General features: G+C 46.1%; 1 protein-coding gene across 6 annotated transcripts in view; it reads right to left on the minus strand.

The window, feature by feature from the left end:
• LOC119402142 (phospholipid-transporting ATPase ABCA3-like) overlaps positions 1–20,249 on the minus strand; it is a 77,160-nt gene that overhangs the window by 10,925 nt on the left and 45,986 nt on the right. For all 6 annotated transcript variants that reach the window (XM_049418515.1, XM_049418512.1, XM_049418511.1 and 3 more), the window contains 6 exons: positions 18,740–18,880; positions 15,532–15,655; positions 14,008–14,162; positions 10,049–10,204; positions 5,166–5,376; positions 2,365–2,614 (listed from right to left, as the gene is read on the minus strand). In XM_049418515.1, the coding sequence (XP_049274472.1) occupies positions 2,365–2,614; positions 5,166–5,376; positions 10,049–10,204; positions 14,008–14,162; positions 15,532–15,655; positions 18,740–18,880 (1,037 nt within the window). The remainder of the gene's footprint in view (positions 1–2,364; positions 2,615–5,165; positions 5,377–10,048; positions 10,205–14,007; positions 14,163–15,531; positions 15,656–18,739; positions 18,881–20,249) is intronic.

A 20,249-nucleotide genomic window follows, 5' to 3' on the forward strand; every position in this document is an offset into this window, starting at 1 on the left:
GTAGTGTTTATTGCTTTCTTGTAAAATTAGATAGCCAGCACCACAACCACAATTGACGTTGCACTGATATTACGCCTGCGTAGGCTGTCTTTCCAAACCAGTTTATAGACCTGGCGTGGCTCAGTGGTAGAATACCTGATTGCCACGCAGAATGCTTGGGTTCGATTCCTGCTGGTATCCTAATTTTTATTCTTTCCATTCGCTGAGTCAACGCTGTCGATGTTGGTTTTCCTTAACGCTCTAGATTTAAGTTGCCAATGTCTGTTCTCGCCGTTCCTGGGTAGATATTAACTGTCTATCACCTGTGGCGCATACCCGTACACCGCGGCCCGTGGTAAATGGGTATGTGCCACACGTGTCTAGTGGAAAGGGTTTGATGACGTATGCTACAAGATTTTAACGTTATTCATGTCATGACCCGGCAATCATATTCGTCAAATCCTCTTACCTTCCCATGTAAATTTTGGTCTACACCAAGTTAAGGAGGCCGTCATGAAAGTACCCAGACGTAGGCGGCTAGATAGATAGATAGATAGATAGATAGATAGATAGATAGATAGATAGATAGATAGATAGATAGATAGATAGATAGATAGATAGATAGATAGATAGATAGAAACGCTCAAAGTGCCAGAGGTTCGCTAAGAAATGCTTCGCATTTAAAAAAAGAACCTTCCTTGCATCAGGAGATGTAATAAAATGCTGCTTGTTCGTTTCTGTTTGATTCATGGAAAAAAGAACCTCTTTGGCGTTGCCATGGGGAGCGGTGCGCATGGTTCAAAGGTTCCGTCTTCGCCGAACTGCGCTTTGCCCGGCGCCCCGCTTCGGTCACGCGGTCGCGTCTCGCTGGTAGTTTCGGTATCGCGTACTGCCACGTGTGTTTTGCGCGCTCGTGAATGTCGCTCTGACAGAAAGTTCGACAAAATGCTGCATGCATGTGATGTTGCCGGATGCCCGAATGGCGCACGCCGCCAGTGCATGCCGCCGCGCAGTAAAGGCGGGCAACCTTGAGCACGGCAGCAGTGACGTGAAGAACACCGCTTTCAGGCGGGTGATTTGAAGTGTGCTAACGCGATGCGGACCACTATAAAGTGATTTTATTTCAAAATAAGCACTTCCTTGGCACAAAAGTAGCACTACGAGGTTTCTGGACCGTTATTTCAACAATCAACGTCGACTGAATATTTGCCTTTAGTGTCCCTTTAATCTTGGAGTAAGGATGGTGTCATAGATCGAAAACTTTGCAGGTATGTGCCAAGCAGCTCCTAGCATACGATAGCCATGCATAGTTTAGTATAGCAAGGGAGGTGGGAAAGGCGAGCGACGGTGAGGAGGAGTGATGAGTGTGAGGAGGATGGAAAGGAGGAGGGGAGAGGGTAAAGTATGGCATAGCCTTGCATAGTATAGTTAAGCAAGGGGGTGGGAAAGGAAATTGAGGGTGAGAAGGACTGATGTTAGGGTGAGGAGGAGGTGAGGGGGTAAACCACAGCAGAACCATGTACAGCAGCGGTTCTCAAACGGGGGTCCGAGGACCGAAGCCATTTTCAGGGGTCCGCGAAACCCACCTAGAAAAAGAAAAAGATGCGTTTTTGGGAGGCACAATATGTCCAGTGATAGTGGCCTTCCGATTTTTTTCTTTTTTTTTTGTATGCTTCACCGCATAACATTTTTGCATCGCAGTGGAGCTGACTTATGTTTCCCCTTCTCCATGAGCTGGCTGTAAAGCTTTTGTTGCGGTTTTCTACAACATATGCATGCGAGTATATTTTTTTTCTAGGCTTGCATATGTGAAGAGCAAACACAGCTAGAAACAGGTTGAATGTGGCTGCAGCCCGCACTACTTATAGACAAGCTGTTGAGATCCAATTGGCGTGGCACTTTAGTTTGACCGTTATTTGCCAGGGAGAAACAAAAGGCACCTATTTCACGCTGCATGTTGGATTAATTTATGACCCCTGCCCCCCTCCTTCTTTTTCTCAATGCAAGGGGTCCCTCATCACTTCCACCGATCCACAAGGTGTCCCCGAAGCGTCCGTGGCAGGGAACCACTGATGTACATTACAGCATAGCATGGGGTGGGGAAGAGAAGTGTGGGTGAGGGGGAGTGATGTGAGGGTTTAGAGGAGAGAAAGGAGGAAAGAAGGTGATATACAGAGAGATAAGAAAAGAAAAAAAAAATACGAAAAGAAGGAAGAAGATGAAGAAAGATGAAAGAACTCGATCTGCGTTCACCAGGTGGTGTCGTTTGCTTGCGAGCTCAGCTGTTTACTTAGATTGCACAGGTGTGGAACTAGCTTTAACATTTTTTTCAATGTCCCACAAGGACTCCATCGCGCTTCTAATTTCCAGAGACCTCGGAAGTACCTGATGAATACGTCCTCCATAGTTGTGACCGAGATCCCGAGGCTATTAATGCCGAGGCTCTCCTTGCTCTGTTCGAGGTTCTTCAGGAGCGGGATGACGTCCGAGGCTGGCGGAAAGCCGAGGTTGAACATCGCCTCGTGGCCGATGTCCGAGGTGAGCTGGGCGGCTGGAATGGCCGATGTGACCTTTTCCGTCACGACGTCGAGGCTGCAGTCGCTTCCCTTTGCAATCCTCATGCGGTAACCAGTTCCTGTAAGAGAAGGAAAAACTTACTTCACACATATGCGTGTGTCACTGTCCTGCTTTCAGCATTGCTTAAGCATTTTTGTAGGCTTGAGCGAATAGTAAATTTTATGTCCAAAGCGAATTCTAAGGGAATAGTGGTTTGGTCAAATAATTTCAAAGTGAATTCGAATAGTACATATTACATATTATAAAGCAAAATGAGCATATTTGTGATGACCCAACTAACCTGCACATTATTTTTAATGTTGAAATAAGGCATATGCAAATGTCATTATTTTTGGTTCCAAGGGAAGTGGAAGCAACTTTGAGTAGTTTTAATAAATCGTTAGATAAACCATTTGTTGTTGTTAGTCACCAGACTGCTTACTTTTGTGAACAGGATAGGAGCGCCTGTCCTGTCCAAAATGCTTCTTTCTGTTTTGTGTTCTTGCCAGCTAGCATGGCCCAAGTGTGTGTTTCCAGGTGCCTACTCGTCGCTGCTTGGACCGGCGTCGATTTCAGAATCGCTTCTTTGCAGAGGATCGAAGCGAGAATGATTCGCGTTGTCGTGAATCGCAGCGATTTCCAACACCTTAGTATTTTCTTCATCACTTGTAGACACTGATGACGGCGGCGACGATGGTGGTGGTGACGAAGACATGCACTACACGTGCACGCCTAGCAGATGAAACGACAGCCGAAACTCGCGTCACCGTTTCATGTAGTCACGCCTTTCGGGACGTGACCATGGGAGTGACCGCATGGCAGCACTGCCACCGCTGCAAAGTAGCGGGCTTTGCACCCGTTTTGAACCGCGCTCGTTACTGGTCATACTAATCAATATTACAGGCATTTATTCATCCCCCCGTGAGATTATCAGTGGTGAATCGGTACTAGGGGATTGATAACTACACGTGGACGCAACAAACGTGATATGCGTAAAGTTGATGTCACTGCTCCTTTAAGATGCTCTGATAAGTTGTATCATTGCTTTTTATTGAACACTGTTAAGCTTTGAGGTGGTAGTATATACAGCCACCACCTTTGATAACCACAAAGTATCACGTGACAGTGGTGTGGCTGCGGTAATGCGCACGCCAATTGTTGGTCTAACTGTTGCCTTCTTCCTCTTTAGTGGAAGTTGTGCGCAATGGGATTTACCCAATTTCTGTGGCACATAAGCGTTTATGATGATGATAGTTTTCTGATAGGCCGCACAGATTTCTGTGGCACATACCCGTTTGTTGGGCTAACTGTTGCCTTCACTTTCAGTGGACCAGTGGTGAGTAGTCGGATTTACCCAATGTCTGTGGCGCATACCCGTTTATGACGCCCACAAAGCTTTACCACCGATCCTGGACATGAAAGGCTCGACCAAGAACAGCTTCGCTGTTAAAAGTCTTTTGGTAACACAGAATGATACATGGTTAACGTTATACCTTACTATTAGAAGAACACATTATTAAAACAATTTTAATAACAAGTTCTTCAAAGAAGACATTAGTGAAAAAGTTATAAAATAGATAAGGTATGCGTTTGTAACATGACAAAGGCTCAGACCGCTTATAACGTAAGGCGCCGGACTCGCGAATATCCACACTATAAGCGGTACCGCACTATAACCAAAACAACATTTTTGAAAGGTTGCACATGTGCAAAACATGACCAACAGGCAGGCACGCGATTCCGACTATCGAGGCATGCGACTGGGACGTCAGTTTGCATCTGCTTACATTTGAAAATGTTGAACGGTTAGCGTCCGCGGAACTGCGATGCCGATATAACGAACGCGGAAAAAATGCGCCGTTACGTGAAGTTGCCGCGGTAACACACTGCGCGTGCACGATGTTGAAAATGGTGGCGACCACAAACCACCACTCCGAGTGTTTCACACGCAAGCCCGCGTTTTCGTTAAAGATGTAAGTTACCCCTTCTAAATGCAACAACTGCAAAATGTTTCATTGATTCGGTACCAAACCGCAACTTCTGTAGTCCGCGACCGCCAACATGGCAGCTAGCGCTTGTTAGGTCTAGCATGTGTGTTGCAACTTGGCGAAAACTAGAAGCAGCGCGAAAAAAAAACGACGACAAAACTATGAACACACACAACAGGACTAGCGCTAGTTCTGTTGTGTGTGTTCCTATTTTTGTCGTCGTTTTTTTTTTTGCTTCTTCTAGTTTTCGCATCATGAACCGACTCGCCCAAACCTACAAGTTGTTGCAACTTGGCATGCCGTCGCAAGAAGCTTGCCCTAGACAACACGGAGATCGGGCGTAGAGGAGATCGCACTTGCGAGCTAAACCGAGGGCATCACGCGTGGATGGCATCACGCATAGCAGATGGACACAGATTACTGCAAATCAATTCTGCAGGATCCTGCAAGGTGGCAGAAGGGTTAAAAAAGAGACATTGACTACCACCCGTTTGTAGCACCAAACCACAAGGAAATGCATACGGATTTGTCAGAAAGAAATCTTCTTAGCTGCCGAAAAATTCGTCACGGTCCAAGCTACAAAGGGGTGGTTGTCCATTTTCCTTTCTTAGTCATCATCATAAAACCAAGGGGGTCACCAACCATATCGCTTCTTGAGAAACAGCGGTGAACCGCAGCACTGCAGCTTCCCATGGGCCACAAACGCGATTCGATCGCCCAGCGCGTCAGCCTCCTCCATGTAGTGAGTGGTCAGAAGGATAGTCTTGCTCCGGCGAAGGTTCTGCAGAAGCGTCCAGACTGCGCGGCGGGCCTGCGGGTCCATGCCCGCTGTTGGCTCATCCAAGATCAAGATCTGCAGATGCACACAAAGGCCATCGGTGTAAACACGTCTGAAAGCATATTTTTGCCTTCTCTTTATCTAGTACAGTAAAAGCTCGTTCATTCGACCTTCATTAATTCGGAAAATCGGATAATTCGGATGTGTTGCCTGGTCCCAGCCAGCATATGCATTGTTCAATGACATCAAACTCTTGTTAGTTTGGTCATGCTTGGCCTAAACCTGACTAATTCGGATTATCCACGGAGCGCCCCGAGCACGAAGCGGCGCAAATGTGTGATGCAAAAGAGCGAAAACGGCATTCGCGGACAACCGAAACGAGGCGGCGCTGTCCGTGTCGCTAACTATATTAGTTGGTGACCACGGTTTTGTCCACATGCGAATCCAGCACTCAGCAGCTTTGTTTTAACTTGACGCGATGCACGCACGATATCACAAAACACAAACATGGTGTAAGCTGTTGAATATGAAGAGCTTTCAACCATGGTTGGCATGCTGGCATAAAACTCGCTTGCCACATTGTGACGGATGAATTATCAATTGCCAGCCATTCTACCAGCGAGAGGATTATCGTAATGTGCGCGTGGTGGTACGTAAGCGAGGGGTGCAGAGCATGTTTCGGGATAATTAAACACTGTAGTCTGGCGTCGGGGTCGCATAAGGAACGAAGTCGTAGGATGACAAATATTGTGGCTTTTACGCTGTTCTTAGGCAAAATACATGTATGTATTCCTCAAGGAAATGAAAGTGTATTGATGAAACAGATATTTGTTTTCTGTTTTCTTGATACTTTCAATAATTCGGCATTCGGTTAATTCGGGCATTTTTCCTGGTCCCATGAAATACAAATCAACGAGTTTTTGCAAAATGCCTTTTAGCAACTAAAGCAAAAATTACACATGAAAGAAAATTAAAATAAACACGCACAGAAGAATATAGGGGCACTTCACTGTAGCAGTTAAAAAAAGGTTTATCCGATAGCATCTTTTGCACTTCATTTATTATTTTGAAGCCATGTCTTTACAAGAACATCCTGTTAACCAAAATTAAGTTAAAGCTACATAATCACACGCATCTCTGAAAAACTTGCACTACAACCGCACCTTTTCTTCGATGTCTTAAGCTGTGACTCCGAACTATTTGTAATCCACTGTGTGTGAAGGTGTACAAGCTCCAGTTCTGTTGTACGACTTTTGCTCAATTTCTTCTCTTTGAAATGTGAGATACTCTCACCACTTCACTTAAAACTTGTTGCAACAAGCTGCTTTTGGTTTTGCTATCCACTTGCATTGCAAACGAGACTGAATATATAAACTGATCATGATACCGGACAGAAGTCGGCATCACTACAACTAAGGACACAACCACAGGAAGCACAACAACAATAACATAAAAGACACCATACTCAAATGTGTCACCTGTCCAATATGAAGTGTTAAGGGAATTGCAGCACCACGAGATGCCGATGCGTGCCTAGTTATTGGGATGTACCGTAAAAACCAGAATATTGGTCGAATTTTTTTTCAAAAGATGCGATGAAAAGTCGACCCTCGTCTTATATACCGGTCATAGGCAGAAAAAGATGTGGAAGTCTCGGAACAATGAGCAGCTGAAGTCAGAAGCCTCCATTGCCATCGTGAGCATCAGCAGCAGCAGGCTTATGGAAGAAGGAAAAAGAAAGGAGGGAGCATTACGTCACGCGACCGAAGCCCACCGTGTCGGCCCAACATGTGATCGAAACGTCAGAGTGCGCGGTTGGTATTAGTACTATCGGTGGAGTTCTGTTTTTGAACCTCCTCTGTGATCCGGCCGGTCTCCACCGAACGAGCGCGCTGCGATTAAAAGCTACCGGGGGCCATACCCGAAGTCTCGGCGAACCTCATTTCTTGTGTTATCTCGACGCAAATGATCCCGTGTTGGGCCGACCTGACTTCAAAACGAGTTGGCTTGCCAAGGCTGGCTGCGTGACGTAATGCTCCCTCCTTTCTTTTTCTTTCCTCCATGGGCGGGCTGGCGGCACCATTGGGCAGCGCCATTTTGCTTTTTTTTCTGTCAAGTGTGGCTGCTTTGGTTATCCGCTGTTTTTATTTTTCTGTTTCCTTCAGAAATGCGTGGTAGCCGACGGCAGTTTACGATAGGCTTTAAGAAAGAAGTTATCGAGTATGCCGAAGCGCACGGCAAGCTGGCGGCACAACAGGAATTTGGTGCATCGGAGAAAAGCGTCCGATAGTGAAGGAGCCAAAAGCAGCGCATCACATCCTGCAGCAACCAAAGAAAAACTTCGTTTCATGGACGGACTGCAGTGCACTCCGAACTGGAAACGCTACTCGCCGACTTCGTCCGGGAGCTGCGTGCAAGGTCGCTACCTGTGATAGCGGAGTGCATCCGCGTGAAAGCTCTCAAGATGGCGCGCGACTCTGGGCTCCCGAGGGCGCAATTCAAGGGCTCGCCATCGTGGGTGCGCTGATTTATGAAGCGGAAGGGCTTTGCGCTGCGGCGGTGTACTTCCGTGTGCCAAAAACTGCCCGAAGATTTCGATCACAAGCTGGTCGAGTATCAGCGCTTCGTCATACAGCTTCGTCAACAACGTTGCTACATGATGGGACACCTGGGCAACGCTGACGAAACTCCGATCCGGTTTGATATGCCCTTGAACACGACTGCGACCGCTAAAGGATCAAAGCAAGTGAAGCTCTTGACAATGGGCAACGAGCATTCGCGATTTACAATGATGCTCGCGTGCACAGCCGATGGAAAGAAGCTGCCCCCTTATATCATTTTCAAGAGAAAAGGGCTACCGAAAGAAGACTTTCCTCGGGATGTGATCGTGAGAGCGAACGAAAAAGGGTTCATGAATGAGTCCCTCATGCTCGAATGGATCCGGCTCGTGTGGAATCGGCGACCCGGTGCACTTTTTCAGCGACCTAGCATGTTGGTCCTCGACTCATTTCGAGGCCACCTCACGGCCGATGTAAAGGGAGCCCTGTCCGATGGGAAGACGGATCTTGTCGTGATCCCTGGAGGACTAACATCAATTTTCCAGCCACTGAACGTAGTGCTCAACAAACCCTTTAAAGATCGCGCGCACGAGCTCTACAATGAGTGGATGCTGGGCGACAATCCCAAGACCCTCGCTGGCCGCCTACGACGTCCACCTCTTGCGACAGTTTGTGGCTGGGTGTCGTCAGCATGGAAATCTCTCCCGGAAGAGATGGTGCGCAAGTCTTTTCGCAAATGCTGCATCAGCAATGCATTGGATGGAACGGAGGATGATGCACTCTGGGACGTTACTAGTGACAAGCAGGCGTCGTTCGACTCAAGTTCGGACGAGTCTGAGTGACAGCACTTTGTGGCCTTCTGGCGTTTAACTACATACCAGTGTCCAAATAAAAAGAAATGTCCCCACAGTGCAGCTGGTTGTGTCGCGTATTTATCAAGGTAAGGGTGCGCCGTGATACTTTGCGATATTTAAAAATTTCTGTTTTGGTGATTCAAAAGTTTGGGGGGCCGACCTATATTCCGGTCCGACCTATATACTCCGGTTTTTACGGTACGTGTTCATGGTGAAATAAAAAAATCAGAACACTTCAGGTTCCCCAACACGCTAGCACGGAGATGGGAAATTCTTAAGGTTGTTTGATTCACTCTTTCAATGCATCATGCATGTTCTTTCTACCCTTCTGGTAAAAAAGAATTCACGCGAAGGATTTCTTCCCACATTGAACAGTGCACGTTAGGTCTGTGAGCTCAGCAGTGTTCGTGCACTTATTGTCACTAAGCAAATGCAATGTTGGTGACAACTACAATGACAATTTATTAAGACGCATTCCAATAAATATACCATGAAGGAGGAAAAAAATGCACCGATGTTGTAATAGCATTCGGCTTCTGTACTGGAATTCCTGTGTTCAAGCTTGGCCAAATACTTTCATGATTCAGGTACTTTAATCAATATTTTATATATTTTAGAATTATGTCAGCACTGTGGCAGAGTTAATTACAGCGTTAGGTTACGTTGGGTCATATTGCATTAGGGTGCGGAGTTTCAGATTTGGTCATCATTTATGCTCTTGACACTAGGACTGTACGACAGCTACTCACTTCATGAACTCCATTTTTGTTTTATCAACAGTTTTATACCATACTTTTCATTTCTAACATCATTTCTACTTAACTGTCCATCGAAATTATGTTTTTAAATGTGAGAAAATACCTTGAGAAACTTGAATAGCCTTGTAGAGAGCTTCCCACACAATTCTCAAGATTAAAGGCTCTGTTATACTCAGAGTTTGACTTGTCACGTCAAGCCGGTGATGTTATGCCTGGTGCGAATTGGGCTCCCCTACAGTCGAACCAGTTCGAACGTAACGACGCGATCCCAGCTGGAAAAGCGCGTGTGCAGCAACGCAAAGAACACGCCACGCTGCCTGTCGGGAACCCACGAAACAGCCCGCGGAACAGGTTCCTGTACATGCGAGTCTGGCATGGCTGTGCGCGTCCGGTGCAAAATGACAAGGAGTTATTTGGAGCTGGGTGACGTCCGAGCGTGGAGCCGCTGGCCGTGTCAGTGTTTAGGCGCCGCCAGAATATAGAGGACTGCGGTTTTGCGGACGTAACGTCGCCGTGACGCACGCACGCTACATTGGAGTATATCAATAGCTTAAGAACAGCTCTGGCCAGGACTCACCTTGGAGCCCCCAATCATGGAATTGCCGAGCGAGAGCTTGCGCTTCATGCCACCTGAGAGGTCCTTCGCCAGCGCCGAGCGTTTCCCGGCCAGGTCGACGCTTGTGAGGACGTCGTTCACGTGTGACTTCCAGCTCACGTCGGGGCTTTCCTTGAGCTGCAAGTTGAACGAGAAGCAACCTCATTGCTGCCAGTCCCTCATTTATGGAGGTTGACAAGTGAAAACATCTAGTATCTTTAAGACTTATTGAGTGGTTGAGTGTAATGTAGATGCGCTGAGCAAAATGCACAAATGAGTAACAGAACAAGAGGACAGGACTAGTGGTGCGCACTGATTAATCGATATTAACACACCCCAAAACAACACACAGTCTGCGAGATATCTAGGTTATTATTCAACTAATCTGGTTTATTACTGTGCATGGTATGTAAGCACTTTTGCATACTGCCACCATCAGAATATGGCTACCATGGCCTCAGGCACACAACGCCGTAGCCACCATGGTTTTTGACAATCAAAGACAAAACTGACGCTAAAGAGGGACACAAAAAAAAGTGCTCATCATAACTAGACAAGAAATGAGAATTGTTGCCATATATCTGGCATTAGCAGCATTTATATGCATTGTGTACATGTGTAAATGTCTGCTTGGTGGCTTTTTACGTTTACATACAAGGAATCACCATGCAGATACGCACAGCACTAAGACATGAGGCTAAATGGGAAAGCTAGGCAAGATGCAGCACTGGTATGTGTATGTACAGTGCAGTCAACTCTAAATGAAAACACCAACAGTTTATTACCGCACTGCTCCAGTGAATGCCTAAAAAACATGAAAGTGGGAAATAGGCAAGTTCCTCCTAGAATTAGGTTAGTATACAACTAAAGATTTATGCTGTGAAAAATGAACAATCATCAGTTTACTGCTTGTCCAATGTCTGTGCAGGGGGTGATCACTTAGATTACCTAACTTAATATCATGCAAGGTGCAGAAAGATAGGTTCTTCAATGAGCATTGTAGAGGTGTGCCTGGAGGTACGCCTAGAATGCTATTCAAGATGCATATGATGAAGAATGAGGCTATGTACACAGTGTGTGGCAGGTACAGAATGTATTCAAAACATGTTACAACAAAAAAAAGGTTAAGTAGGCAGCAAAGTAGAATGTAGCACAATAAGGATTGTTCTGTAGCAACAACACTGGTTCTGCACGAGAGGAAAGCAAAGCACAGCTGACAGAAAATTTGGGATGGTGCAACTGTCTTTTTAGGGGCGAAGTTCCTTAAGCCGTGGGTCGTGTCCCCCCGATGTGTGTAGTAGCCACCTCTCGTTTAGTTCGTGGAGTGTCCGCTAGATGGCAGTACTTGTATATGATTAGTTCGTGGAGTGTCCGCTAGATGGCGGTACTTGTATATGATGAAAACACGGCTCAAGGCCGGTTAGATAACTGAGGACGACGAAGTGGGAAGCTCGAGCAGCAAGCACGATTTCTCTGAGGAATACGACGCTCGGGTCTTCGGACGTGTTCAAGGCTGGCTAGATAACTAAGGACGACGAAGTGGGAAGCTCGAGCAGCAACCACGATTTCTCTGAGGAAGACGCTCGGTTCTTCGGACGTGTTCAAGGCCGGTTAGATAACTGAGGACGACGAAGTGGGGAAGCTCGAGCAGCAACCACGATTTCTGAGGAAGACGACGCTCGGGTCTTCGGTTCCTCTGACGTGTTCAAGGCTGGCTAGATAACTGAGGACGACGAAGTGGGAAGCTCGAGCAGCAACCACGATTTCTCTGAGGAATACGATGCTCGGGTCTTCGGACGTGTTCAAGGCTGGCTAGATAACTGAGGACGACGAAGTGGGAAGCTCGAGCAGCAACCACGATTTCTCTGAGGAAGACGACGCTCGGGTCTTCGGACGTGTTCAAGGCTGGCTAGATAACTGAGGACGACGAAGTGGGAAGCTCGAGCAGCAACCACGATTTCTCTGAGGAAGACGACTCTCGGTTCTTCAGACGTGTTCAAGGCTGGCTAGATAACTAAGGACGACGAAGTGGGAAGCTCGAGCAGCAACCACGATTTCTGAGGAAGACGACGCTCGGGTCTTCGGACGTGTTCAAGGCTGGCTAGATAACTGAGGACGACGAAGTAGGAAGCTCGAGCAGCAACCACGATTTCTCTGAGGAAGACGACGCTCGGGTCTTCGGACGTGTTCAAGGCTGGCTAGATAACTGAGGACGACGAAGTGGGAAGCTCGAGCAGCAACCGCGATTTCTCTGAGGAATACGACGCTCGGGTCTTCGGTTCTTCGGACGTGTTCAAGGCTGGCTAGATACCTGAGGACGACGAAGTGGGAAGCTCGAGCAGCAACCACGATTTCTCTGAGGAAGACGACGCTCGGGTCTTCGGTTCTTCGGACGTGTTCAAGGCTGGCTAGATAACTGAGGACGACGACGTGGGAAGCTCGAGCAGCAACCACGATTTCTTTGAGGAATACGACGCTCGGGTCTTCGGTTCTTCGGACGTGTTCAAGGCTGGCTAGATACCTGAGGACGACGAAGTGGGAAGCTCGAGCAGCAACCACGATTTCTCTGAGGAAGACGACGCTCGGGTCTTCGGTTCTTCGGACGTGTTCAAGGCTGGCTAGATAACTGAGGACGACGACGTGGGAAGCTCGAGCAGCAACCACGATTTCTTTGAGGAATACGACGCTTGGGTCTTCGGTTCTTCGGACTTCAACGCCTGATGCTCACCACCCCTTCACGAAGCGGTTCTGCCAGTCCGATGCCGCAACCCGTTCCTGCAGTGGATACTCCTGTCCACCGCTACAGTCGCTGACTGCGAGGCCTAGGCCATCCCTCTGGAACTTCTCCAGCCAAGCCCTACATCAGGAGAAATGGCCACCGCCGGCGCTTCACAGGTGACAGTTGAGCAGCCGATGCGAGAAAGTTTGATGTTTAACATTTCTCACGTGTTTACTTTAGTGGGGCGAATTACTCGTATTCACGGTTTACCGATGATGCCCTCCAGAGCTTCGCCCCACTCATCATCATTCACCCCGTGGATATGCTGTAATTTTTTTTACCAGACTTTTTGCAGCATCGATGAAATCATTAATCCAGGTATGCACGATGTCTAGATTAGGCGAATATTTTTGTTCACCATGACACCATATTATGTGTTCACTACATTTCAGGAACCTTTGACTTCGAAGTGACTGCTAAATGTGCTGATGCTTTAAATGTCAGACAGCCCACCTCTCGCAACAGAACAGGCGTGACAACGCTGACTACACGAAAAATAAAAAGTCACAGTTTCACCGCAAGTGGCGAAGCAGTGAATGCGATAGCAACAAATTGTAGTGTTACACGAAGTGAGGCTGGCGGCTAACTGTTTTGTATTTGGTCTCGTGTAACTACAAAATGCTGGTGTAAGAGACCACGGCCGCTCCAGGGAGAAATGCTCTCCACATAGTCACTTCGCGCTGAGAGCGCAGCACGTAGAAGGGTATACGAGCAGCCGGCTGTGATGGCGTTCGAAATAGTGCACATGCCAGCGATCGCGGCCGTGCCCTTAGATTCAAAGTGGCTTCTCACGGAACAACCCCGCCTCCCCCCCCCCCGCCACCCACCTCGCGTCTTTTCATGATCGTTAAAGCCGGCCGGGGCGTTTCCTGTCTGCTTCGACCGCAGGCCTCCCGAGTGGGGTGATGTTATCGCATGCACCCTCCGAGCGACGAAAATGGACCGGCTTGTTTGATCTCCGCTTCGGCCGGGTTTGTTGCCCCCGCTCGCGCGCTTTTACCCGCAGTAGAACATACAACGCGCGGGGGGGATCTTATCAATTTGGACTTCATACCAGAAGGACATGATGGCGACGGCAAAAACCCATCGAAACTGTGCATATAATTGCTATCGCAATAAAAAGTGAAATACAAGTGAAAATCATTTTGCCAATGCTGCTCACACTGTAGAAGAAGTAGAGGTGCTCCTCCACCGTCAGCTCGTCGAAAAGGACATTGTGCTGCGGACAGAGGCCGAAGCTCTCGCGCGCCTTCTTGGTCTGCGTCCGGATGTTGTAGCCGTTGATGTGCACCTCACCGTGTGTGGGCGGGAACAGTCCTGAAATCGACGCCAAATTAAGATAAGTTTCATGGTGCACCGTTATTTCCATCATTATCAGCAGAGCCAGAGAACCGTTTTTGTCGAGCGCACAACGAACGAGGCTCTCCTGAAGCAAACCCCAGTTACACCTGTTGTGCGTTGAGTGTGAGTAGTTGTTTGGAGAGTTGGTTAACATCTATGGGATCCATGCTAGCACAAACTATGTCACGTGCTAAACCTATTGCTTCCTACCCTTTCTTTCTCAACTCTATTCCTTGTTTATGCTAACATGGATCCCTTAGCTGTCTTGAGCTGTTCAAATCAATTTTATGCTCACAAATTTCCTTATCTTCTCAGAGCGCATAATCCAGTGCCACACTTAACTCTGGTATCCTTATTTTAGTAGCCCGATGTGTTAGTGTGGTATAAAAACATTTATCTGATTTGCACATTATTACTAAGCCAACTCTACGATCATTTATAGTAGTGATAACAAGCAGATGTTTTTATGGCAAAGAGGAAATGGAGTTCAGCAGTTTTGTGAACTTAGCAGCGAGTTCTAAGTCACCTTAGCGAGGACTTTGTCTTTCTTGGAGTCTTAGCAGCTTTGTCAGTAACGTAAATAGACAGTAAATTTGCTCAAAGATATTGCATAGGCACGGTGCCATGTGAAGTCTTTATCTCAGGAGTGATACACGTGCCTCTGAACATCGCCGATTCTCAAGATGTGCCAAAGAACTTATTACTACTGAGCCTCCAGGATTCATCATAGCTCTGTTTTTAAGCAAAGCAAAGCAGAATCTCGATGCCCGATACTGTTTCTAAAAAGTGGAACAAGTCTTGCTTTTTTGACTTGCCACTGTGGGAGATCTTTAAAGCTACAGTTTAAAAAACAATCATGATGATAATCTAAAACGTAATGACGAACTCTCAAGCAAGTCATCATCATCACATAGCGTGCGTCCGTCTATGCGTTAGTCTGACTGTAAGCAAGTAAAAACCACAATCCCATGTCTTCAGCAAGCTTCTGAAAAAAAAATGAACTTGCCCGAAACCTCAAAGTCTTCCATGGGCTAGGCATTTTTCAACCTGCTCTGTACACAGAGTTTCTTCTAAACTGCGTGGGATTCAATTCTTATCTAAATGACACATACGCAGACTTCACAATAAAGGTGGGGCTCAAAACATAGAGGGGTCAAAGAGCCAATGAGCCACGCGCAATGCCGTTCTTACATGAAGCAGTTTGTACGCAGTCCAGACAAAGAGGCCAGAAACAGAAAATTCAGAGACGAGTTGTACACTTTGGCAGGTGACCACTGCAAACTCATATCACACAAACTTTTGATGCTGATCAAGGCAGGCACTGAAGCCAGTTTTCAGCTCTGACCTGTGATCATGTTCATGGTGGTTGTCTTGCCGGCGCCATTGTGGCCTAGTAGTACGGTGAGTTGCCCGTCAAAAATTTCCAAAGAGAGGTCATCAACAGCCTTCTTGTTGGTGCCTCTGAATTTCTGAAAATTGATGAAAGATAACCTGATGAAACAACAAGGCCGGTAGAGATAAGCCTGGCTTTAAGCACAAAAATGAGATACGTCAAAGTAAACGAGCGAGAAATCATGATAAACATGCTAGAATAGCCGGCAGAAAATTAACAAAAGGTTAATTTGGTTTGACTTTAACGTGCTGCAGTTTGTCATATTTGGTAAGCGACAAATAGAAAATCAGTTACAAAGTGACACATGCTGATGTACAGTAGACTCTCATTAAACGGAACCTGAAGGGACCAGGAAATTATGTTCCATTTAACAGGAGTTCCGTTTACTGAGAGATGAACAGGGGTGCAGTATTCAAGTACGAAACCAATCCTGTTAGAGGCAGTTGTTCCATTTAAGCAGCAGTTTCGTTTAACAGATTTCCATTTACTGAGAGTAGTCTACTGTAGTTGCAAAAAAGAAAGACAGGCTTCTGCATGAACGCCACCTCATCAGCAGTGTATGTAAGTTCAACGAATGCTCCTTCAAGTGTGACAGCTGAAAGCTTTATTTGAATCTTTAGAATTAAGCCACCAAGTCCGAAAATTGAATCCACAATTACGCGCTCAGAAGCAATGCATCAATGAAATGAGCATTGGTTGTTATCATTTGCAATCCCTTCATGTTATATCTACGCTGTTGGTATGTTTCTGTAGCTTTCCCAGATTAACTCAAGGTCTAACTTGAATGAGGTTTTGGCGCTTCCTCTAGGCAGTGTAACTGACCTCCGGATCGGTTCCCCTCTTCTGGACGCAATAAAGTTTTAATCACTTGATCTAACTAGAATATGCCTCTTCCATCTGGTACCTGCATGCAATTTACCTTGCCAACACACTTGAAGCCATTCGAAATCGCGCTACTAGGTTCATTTTCTCAGCATATTCAAACCATATTGCCACACACGCTCCTTTCTTTATGTTTTATGTTACCGGCCCATTGCGCGTGTCGTTGCTGCCTTGCGTAAACCGCGCCAGAATGTCTTAGAACATTTGAGATTATTTTAGGATCATCTGTTAGGCTTGAGCGCGCAAACGCGAACACCTGAGTTGATTCTCGAGCTAACACGGCCATCAGTGATAAGGCTCGAATGTTCGATGCCGCATATATAAATGCCAATACGCCTTGCCACTGTTCAGATTGTCAACGGCCGATGCTCTGTTCGCCGCTATCAGTGCACAATGCGTGTTGCGTGTAGTTTGACTTTCCGTCTCCCGGCCACAAGTTCGGCCAAGTAAAGAGTTTCATCTTAGACAAGCCGACTGCTTTCTTCGTCAACGTCACAACCCTGTGACAATATCAGCGTATCATCATAAAAGCAGCCTCTGATTTACCATCTCTTTTGTAGCCATTGCATTTCCAGCTTATCATTATCTCAGATTTTTTTACAGTCCCCTCGCCCTTGCACTATACATCTCATCACCAGCATGATTATTGCATCGTACAGGTAATTCTTTAAGGGAGGATATACAGTCAAAACCCGCAATAACGAAATCGGCGGGGAAAGCACAAAATTTCGCTCTTGCGGGAATTTCGTTGGCGCGAGAATGCGGCAGAAAAGACATGAAAATTACAAAAAAAAACATTTTATTTCCAAAAGTCAGTAAGTTTGCTTTGGCGGGCCTTACCATGCAGCAATTTCATGCCTTTCGATCGGGAATCTCGTTTGCCACGGCACAAAGTTCGCCCCATGCACTGGTCAGTGACAATGGCACTGCGCTGTCGCCAGTACCGTCATCAAGTACGCCTACAGGCGAACCTTCTTCCGGCTCCACTGGATCAGCGCGGATCAGCGCAGAAGCGTGGACAGCGAGCTGCACGCAACGCGGAATTCTTCGGCGATGCGCTTTTCCACCTCACTGATGATTGCAGTCTAATCTTCCAGCGTGATGAACTTCCGCTTTTTCGATGGAGGCGGCATCTTCGCAGGCAGCGAAATCGGATGAAGCAATCGCAACACACAGTTCACGTTGCACCAAGCGACCAAGCAAACGCTCCACAAATGGCTCCACGCACACGACCATGTGCGCGCAAAGCCGACAAAGCCAAGCACAGAGCCAAGCCAACGAATGAAACTTCATGAGAAATGTGGATTTGGCTACATAGTCAGCGATAAAGAGCAGGTGTTTCAGCAAGCCATCATCATCATCATTGTCGCCAGCTTTATGTTCTTTTGTAAACAATGATGGCGGCTGCTTCTCAAGTGCGCTGTAGCGATAGTTTTGACCAATTTAAGTGTAGCATGAATGCATTTCAGCAGTTTTCGAATGCAGTTAATGTTGCGAGATTAGATTATTTGCGCACTTGTGTTCCAAAAATTTCGTTATTGAGGGACTGCGGTATAAATCTCTTTTGTAGTCGCGAGTTACGAAATGCATTGATTCCTATGGGCGTTCGCCGGTGCTCCGAAAATATTTCGTTGCGGTGAGAATTTCGTTCCCTCGGGATTTCGTTATCGCGGTTTCGACTGTAGCACTTAAAATTTCTTTATTTCTCGATCGATTTTGATGAATCTTTATAAGTATGTGTATACACTCAAACCTCGATATAACGATCACGGATATAACGAATTATCGGTTATAACGAAGTAAATAACAAAGTCTTGTCATAGCTACAGTGTTAAAAATAATCTGTTATAACGAATTTTCGGATATAACGAAGTTATTTTCGTGGCAGATGTGACTTTGTTATAATGAGGTTTGAGTGTATTTGTGTGCTGATTTCAAATAGCAATTATTTTTCTAGTATAATGAGCGGTTTTTAAAATACATAATATTTTATGTGCTTTTTGGGGAGCAAGATTTTTCCTAAACTGAGAGAGTTACAAAGTAAATCAGCAGGTCACAATAACCTGGAGTAAGAACTGAGTGCAATGGAACAAAAATGGGTGTTCAAAGCCCATTAGAACAAAAGTTATGGCATGTTGAATATTCATGAGTGTGTCAATTTTAAGCTGGGATTTCCTTTGCGAATGTATTTTTGCACCGTTTTCGGCTAAAAGCTTGGTAGGGAAGAGGTTAAGGAGACAAGAATGAGAATGAGATCAACTGCACTAGCCACACTCACCTTGGTCACGTGGGAGAGTGCGATGGTGGTGTGCGCATCCGGTGGTGGCGGCTCGAAGACATTGTCATCATTGTTGCCTTCCTGGCCAGCAACCCCTTCCATCTCACTGTCGTGGTCCAGCTCCGTGTACCAGTAAGATTTCTAAACAGGCACCAAGCAAATGGTTACGCGCTTTCATTCGATGAGCAAGGTTTGTACTGCATCGTGGGGCACAAAGCTCTCGTGTGTTTCTGAATGAAGGAAGGAAAGATTGAGGGGTCTATTCTTGTTAGGCACAAATGAAGCTGCAGCGTGAAGGTTGTGAGTTTGAAAACAACTCGTTTTTTTTTTCATCCGCTATCCGCTTTCGTTTGGCTTTATCAGATAATTACTGCAAGAAGAGCTTGATATGGGCGAGTTGGTTCATACTTAATATCGCAGGTACAGCCGCTTGAACCTTTAACCAGCGTGTGCAGTGGCGGCTTTGTGTATCAGCGCCATATGATGGAACGAAGTTGCGAGAAACTGTCTTGCGGGCATGTGCTTTGCGGGCATGCACTTGCCCTCAGCCTTTTTGGAACTTAATTCAGTCACATGCGGAAGACACACAAAAAAAAATTGCCGCTAGCGCACACTAGTTAAGGATTTGGGCGACTGTACAGCGCTACAAATGTCGGCAGAAAAAAAGAGACAGGAAAGAGCACTGTACCGTTTTTCCTGTCTCTGTTTTTTTACCTACATTTGTTGGGCTGTGTATACGATATTTAGCGATAATTACTATTGTACTCAATTTAAAAACTACAAAACAAGCCCCATGCGCTTTCCTTAGTTTTATTATCCATTGGCTTCCAGTGGTCATGTGCTTTTATCAATTACGGCTCTTTGTCCATATCGGTGGTTTGGCTTTTATTTTACTGTTAAACAAGTCGCACTGGTCCGCGTTTTCATAGCCATTTTTTCATAAGTACGTAATTACCTCCTCTGTCTAGAGAACTGACAGACCAAGTGACTGACAGAGTGGCCAGTTTACAAATCAATAATGCCCTTGTTCAGTCTTTTAGTGTATGTACAGCAGTTTATGAACTTAAAAGCTGTAGACACGAATGGCAGCAATAGAACTAGTAGTGACACCTTTTTGGCAGCTTGTTTAGCTACAAAAAAAAAATAAAAATGGCACTGCGCTTTGTGTATTCTTGTGGAGTAAAAAGAAGCATCAGACATTTACGGTCATGCTGTTGCCAATGCCTTTTTCACCAATGATTAAGTGGAGCACACTGAAGCAGAGTGGAGAATTGGGAAAGTCAGTTGATGTTCACTGTAAAAGTAATAACTCGGGACAATTGTTGAATAAAGAATATGATAAAAGCCTAGTCATCTTCTTTTCATGTCTGTATTTAACCAGTCATGCTGAGTAGTATTACTTCCATGATGAAGTAGAACACAGCCTATCATCACACTAAAATATAACCTCATTACAAACAAGTTAAATCTATCATAAAAAAAGCTTTACTAGTGCAACATTTGTTATAAG

The sequence above is a fragment of the Rhipicephalus sanguineus genome, chromosome 8 (assembly GCF_013339695.2).
Source record: "Rhipicephalus sanguineus isolate Rsan-2018 chromosome 8, BIME_Rsan_1.4, whole genome shotgun sequence".
In the NCBI taxonomy this organism is placed as follows: domain Eukaryota; kingdom Metazoa; phylum Arthropoda; class Arachnida; order Ixodida; family Ixodidae; genus Rhipicephalus; species Rhipicephalus sanguineus.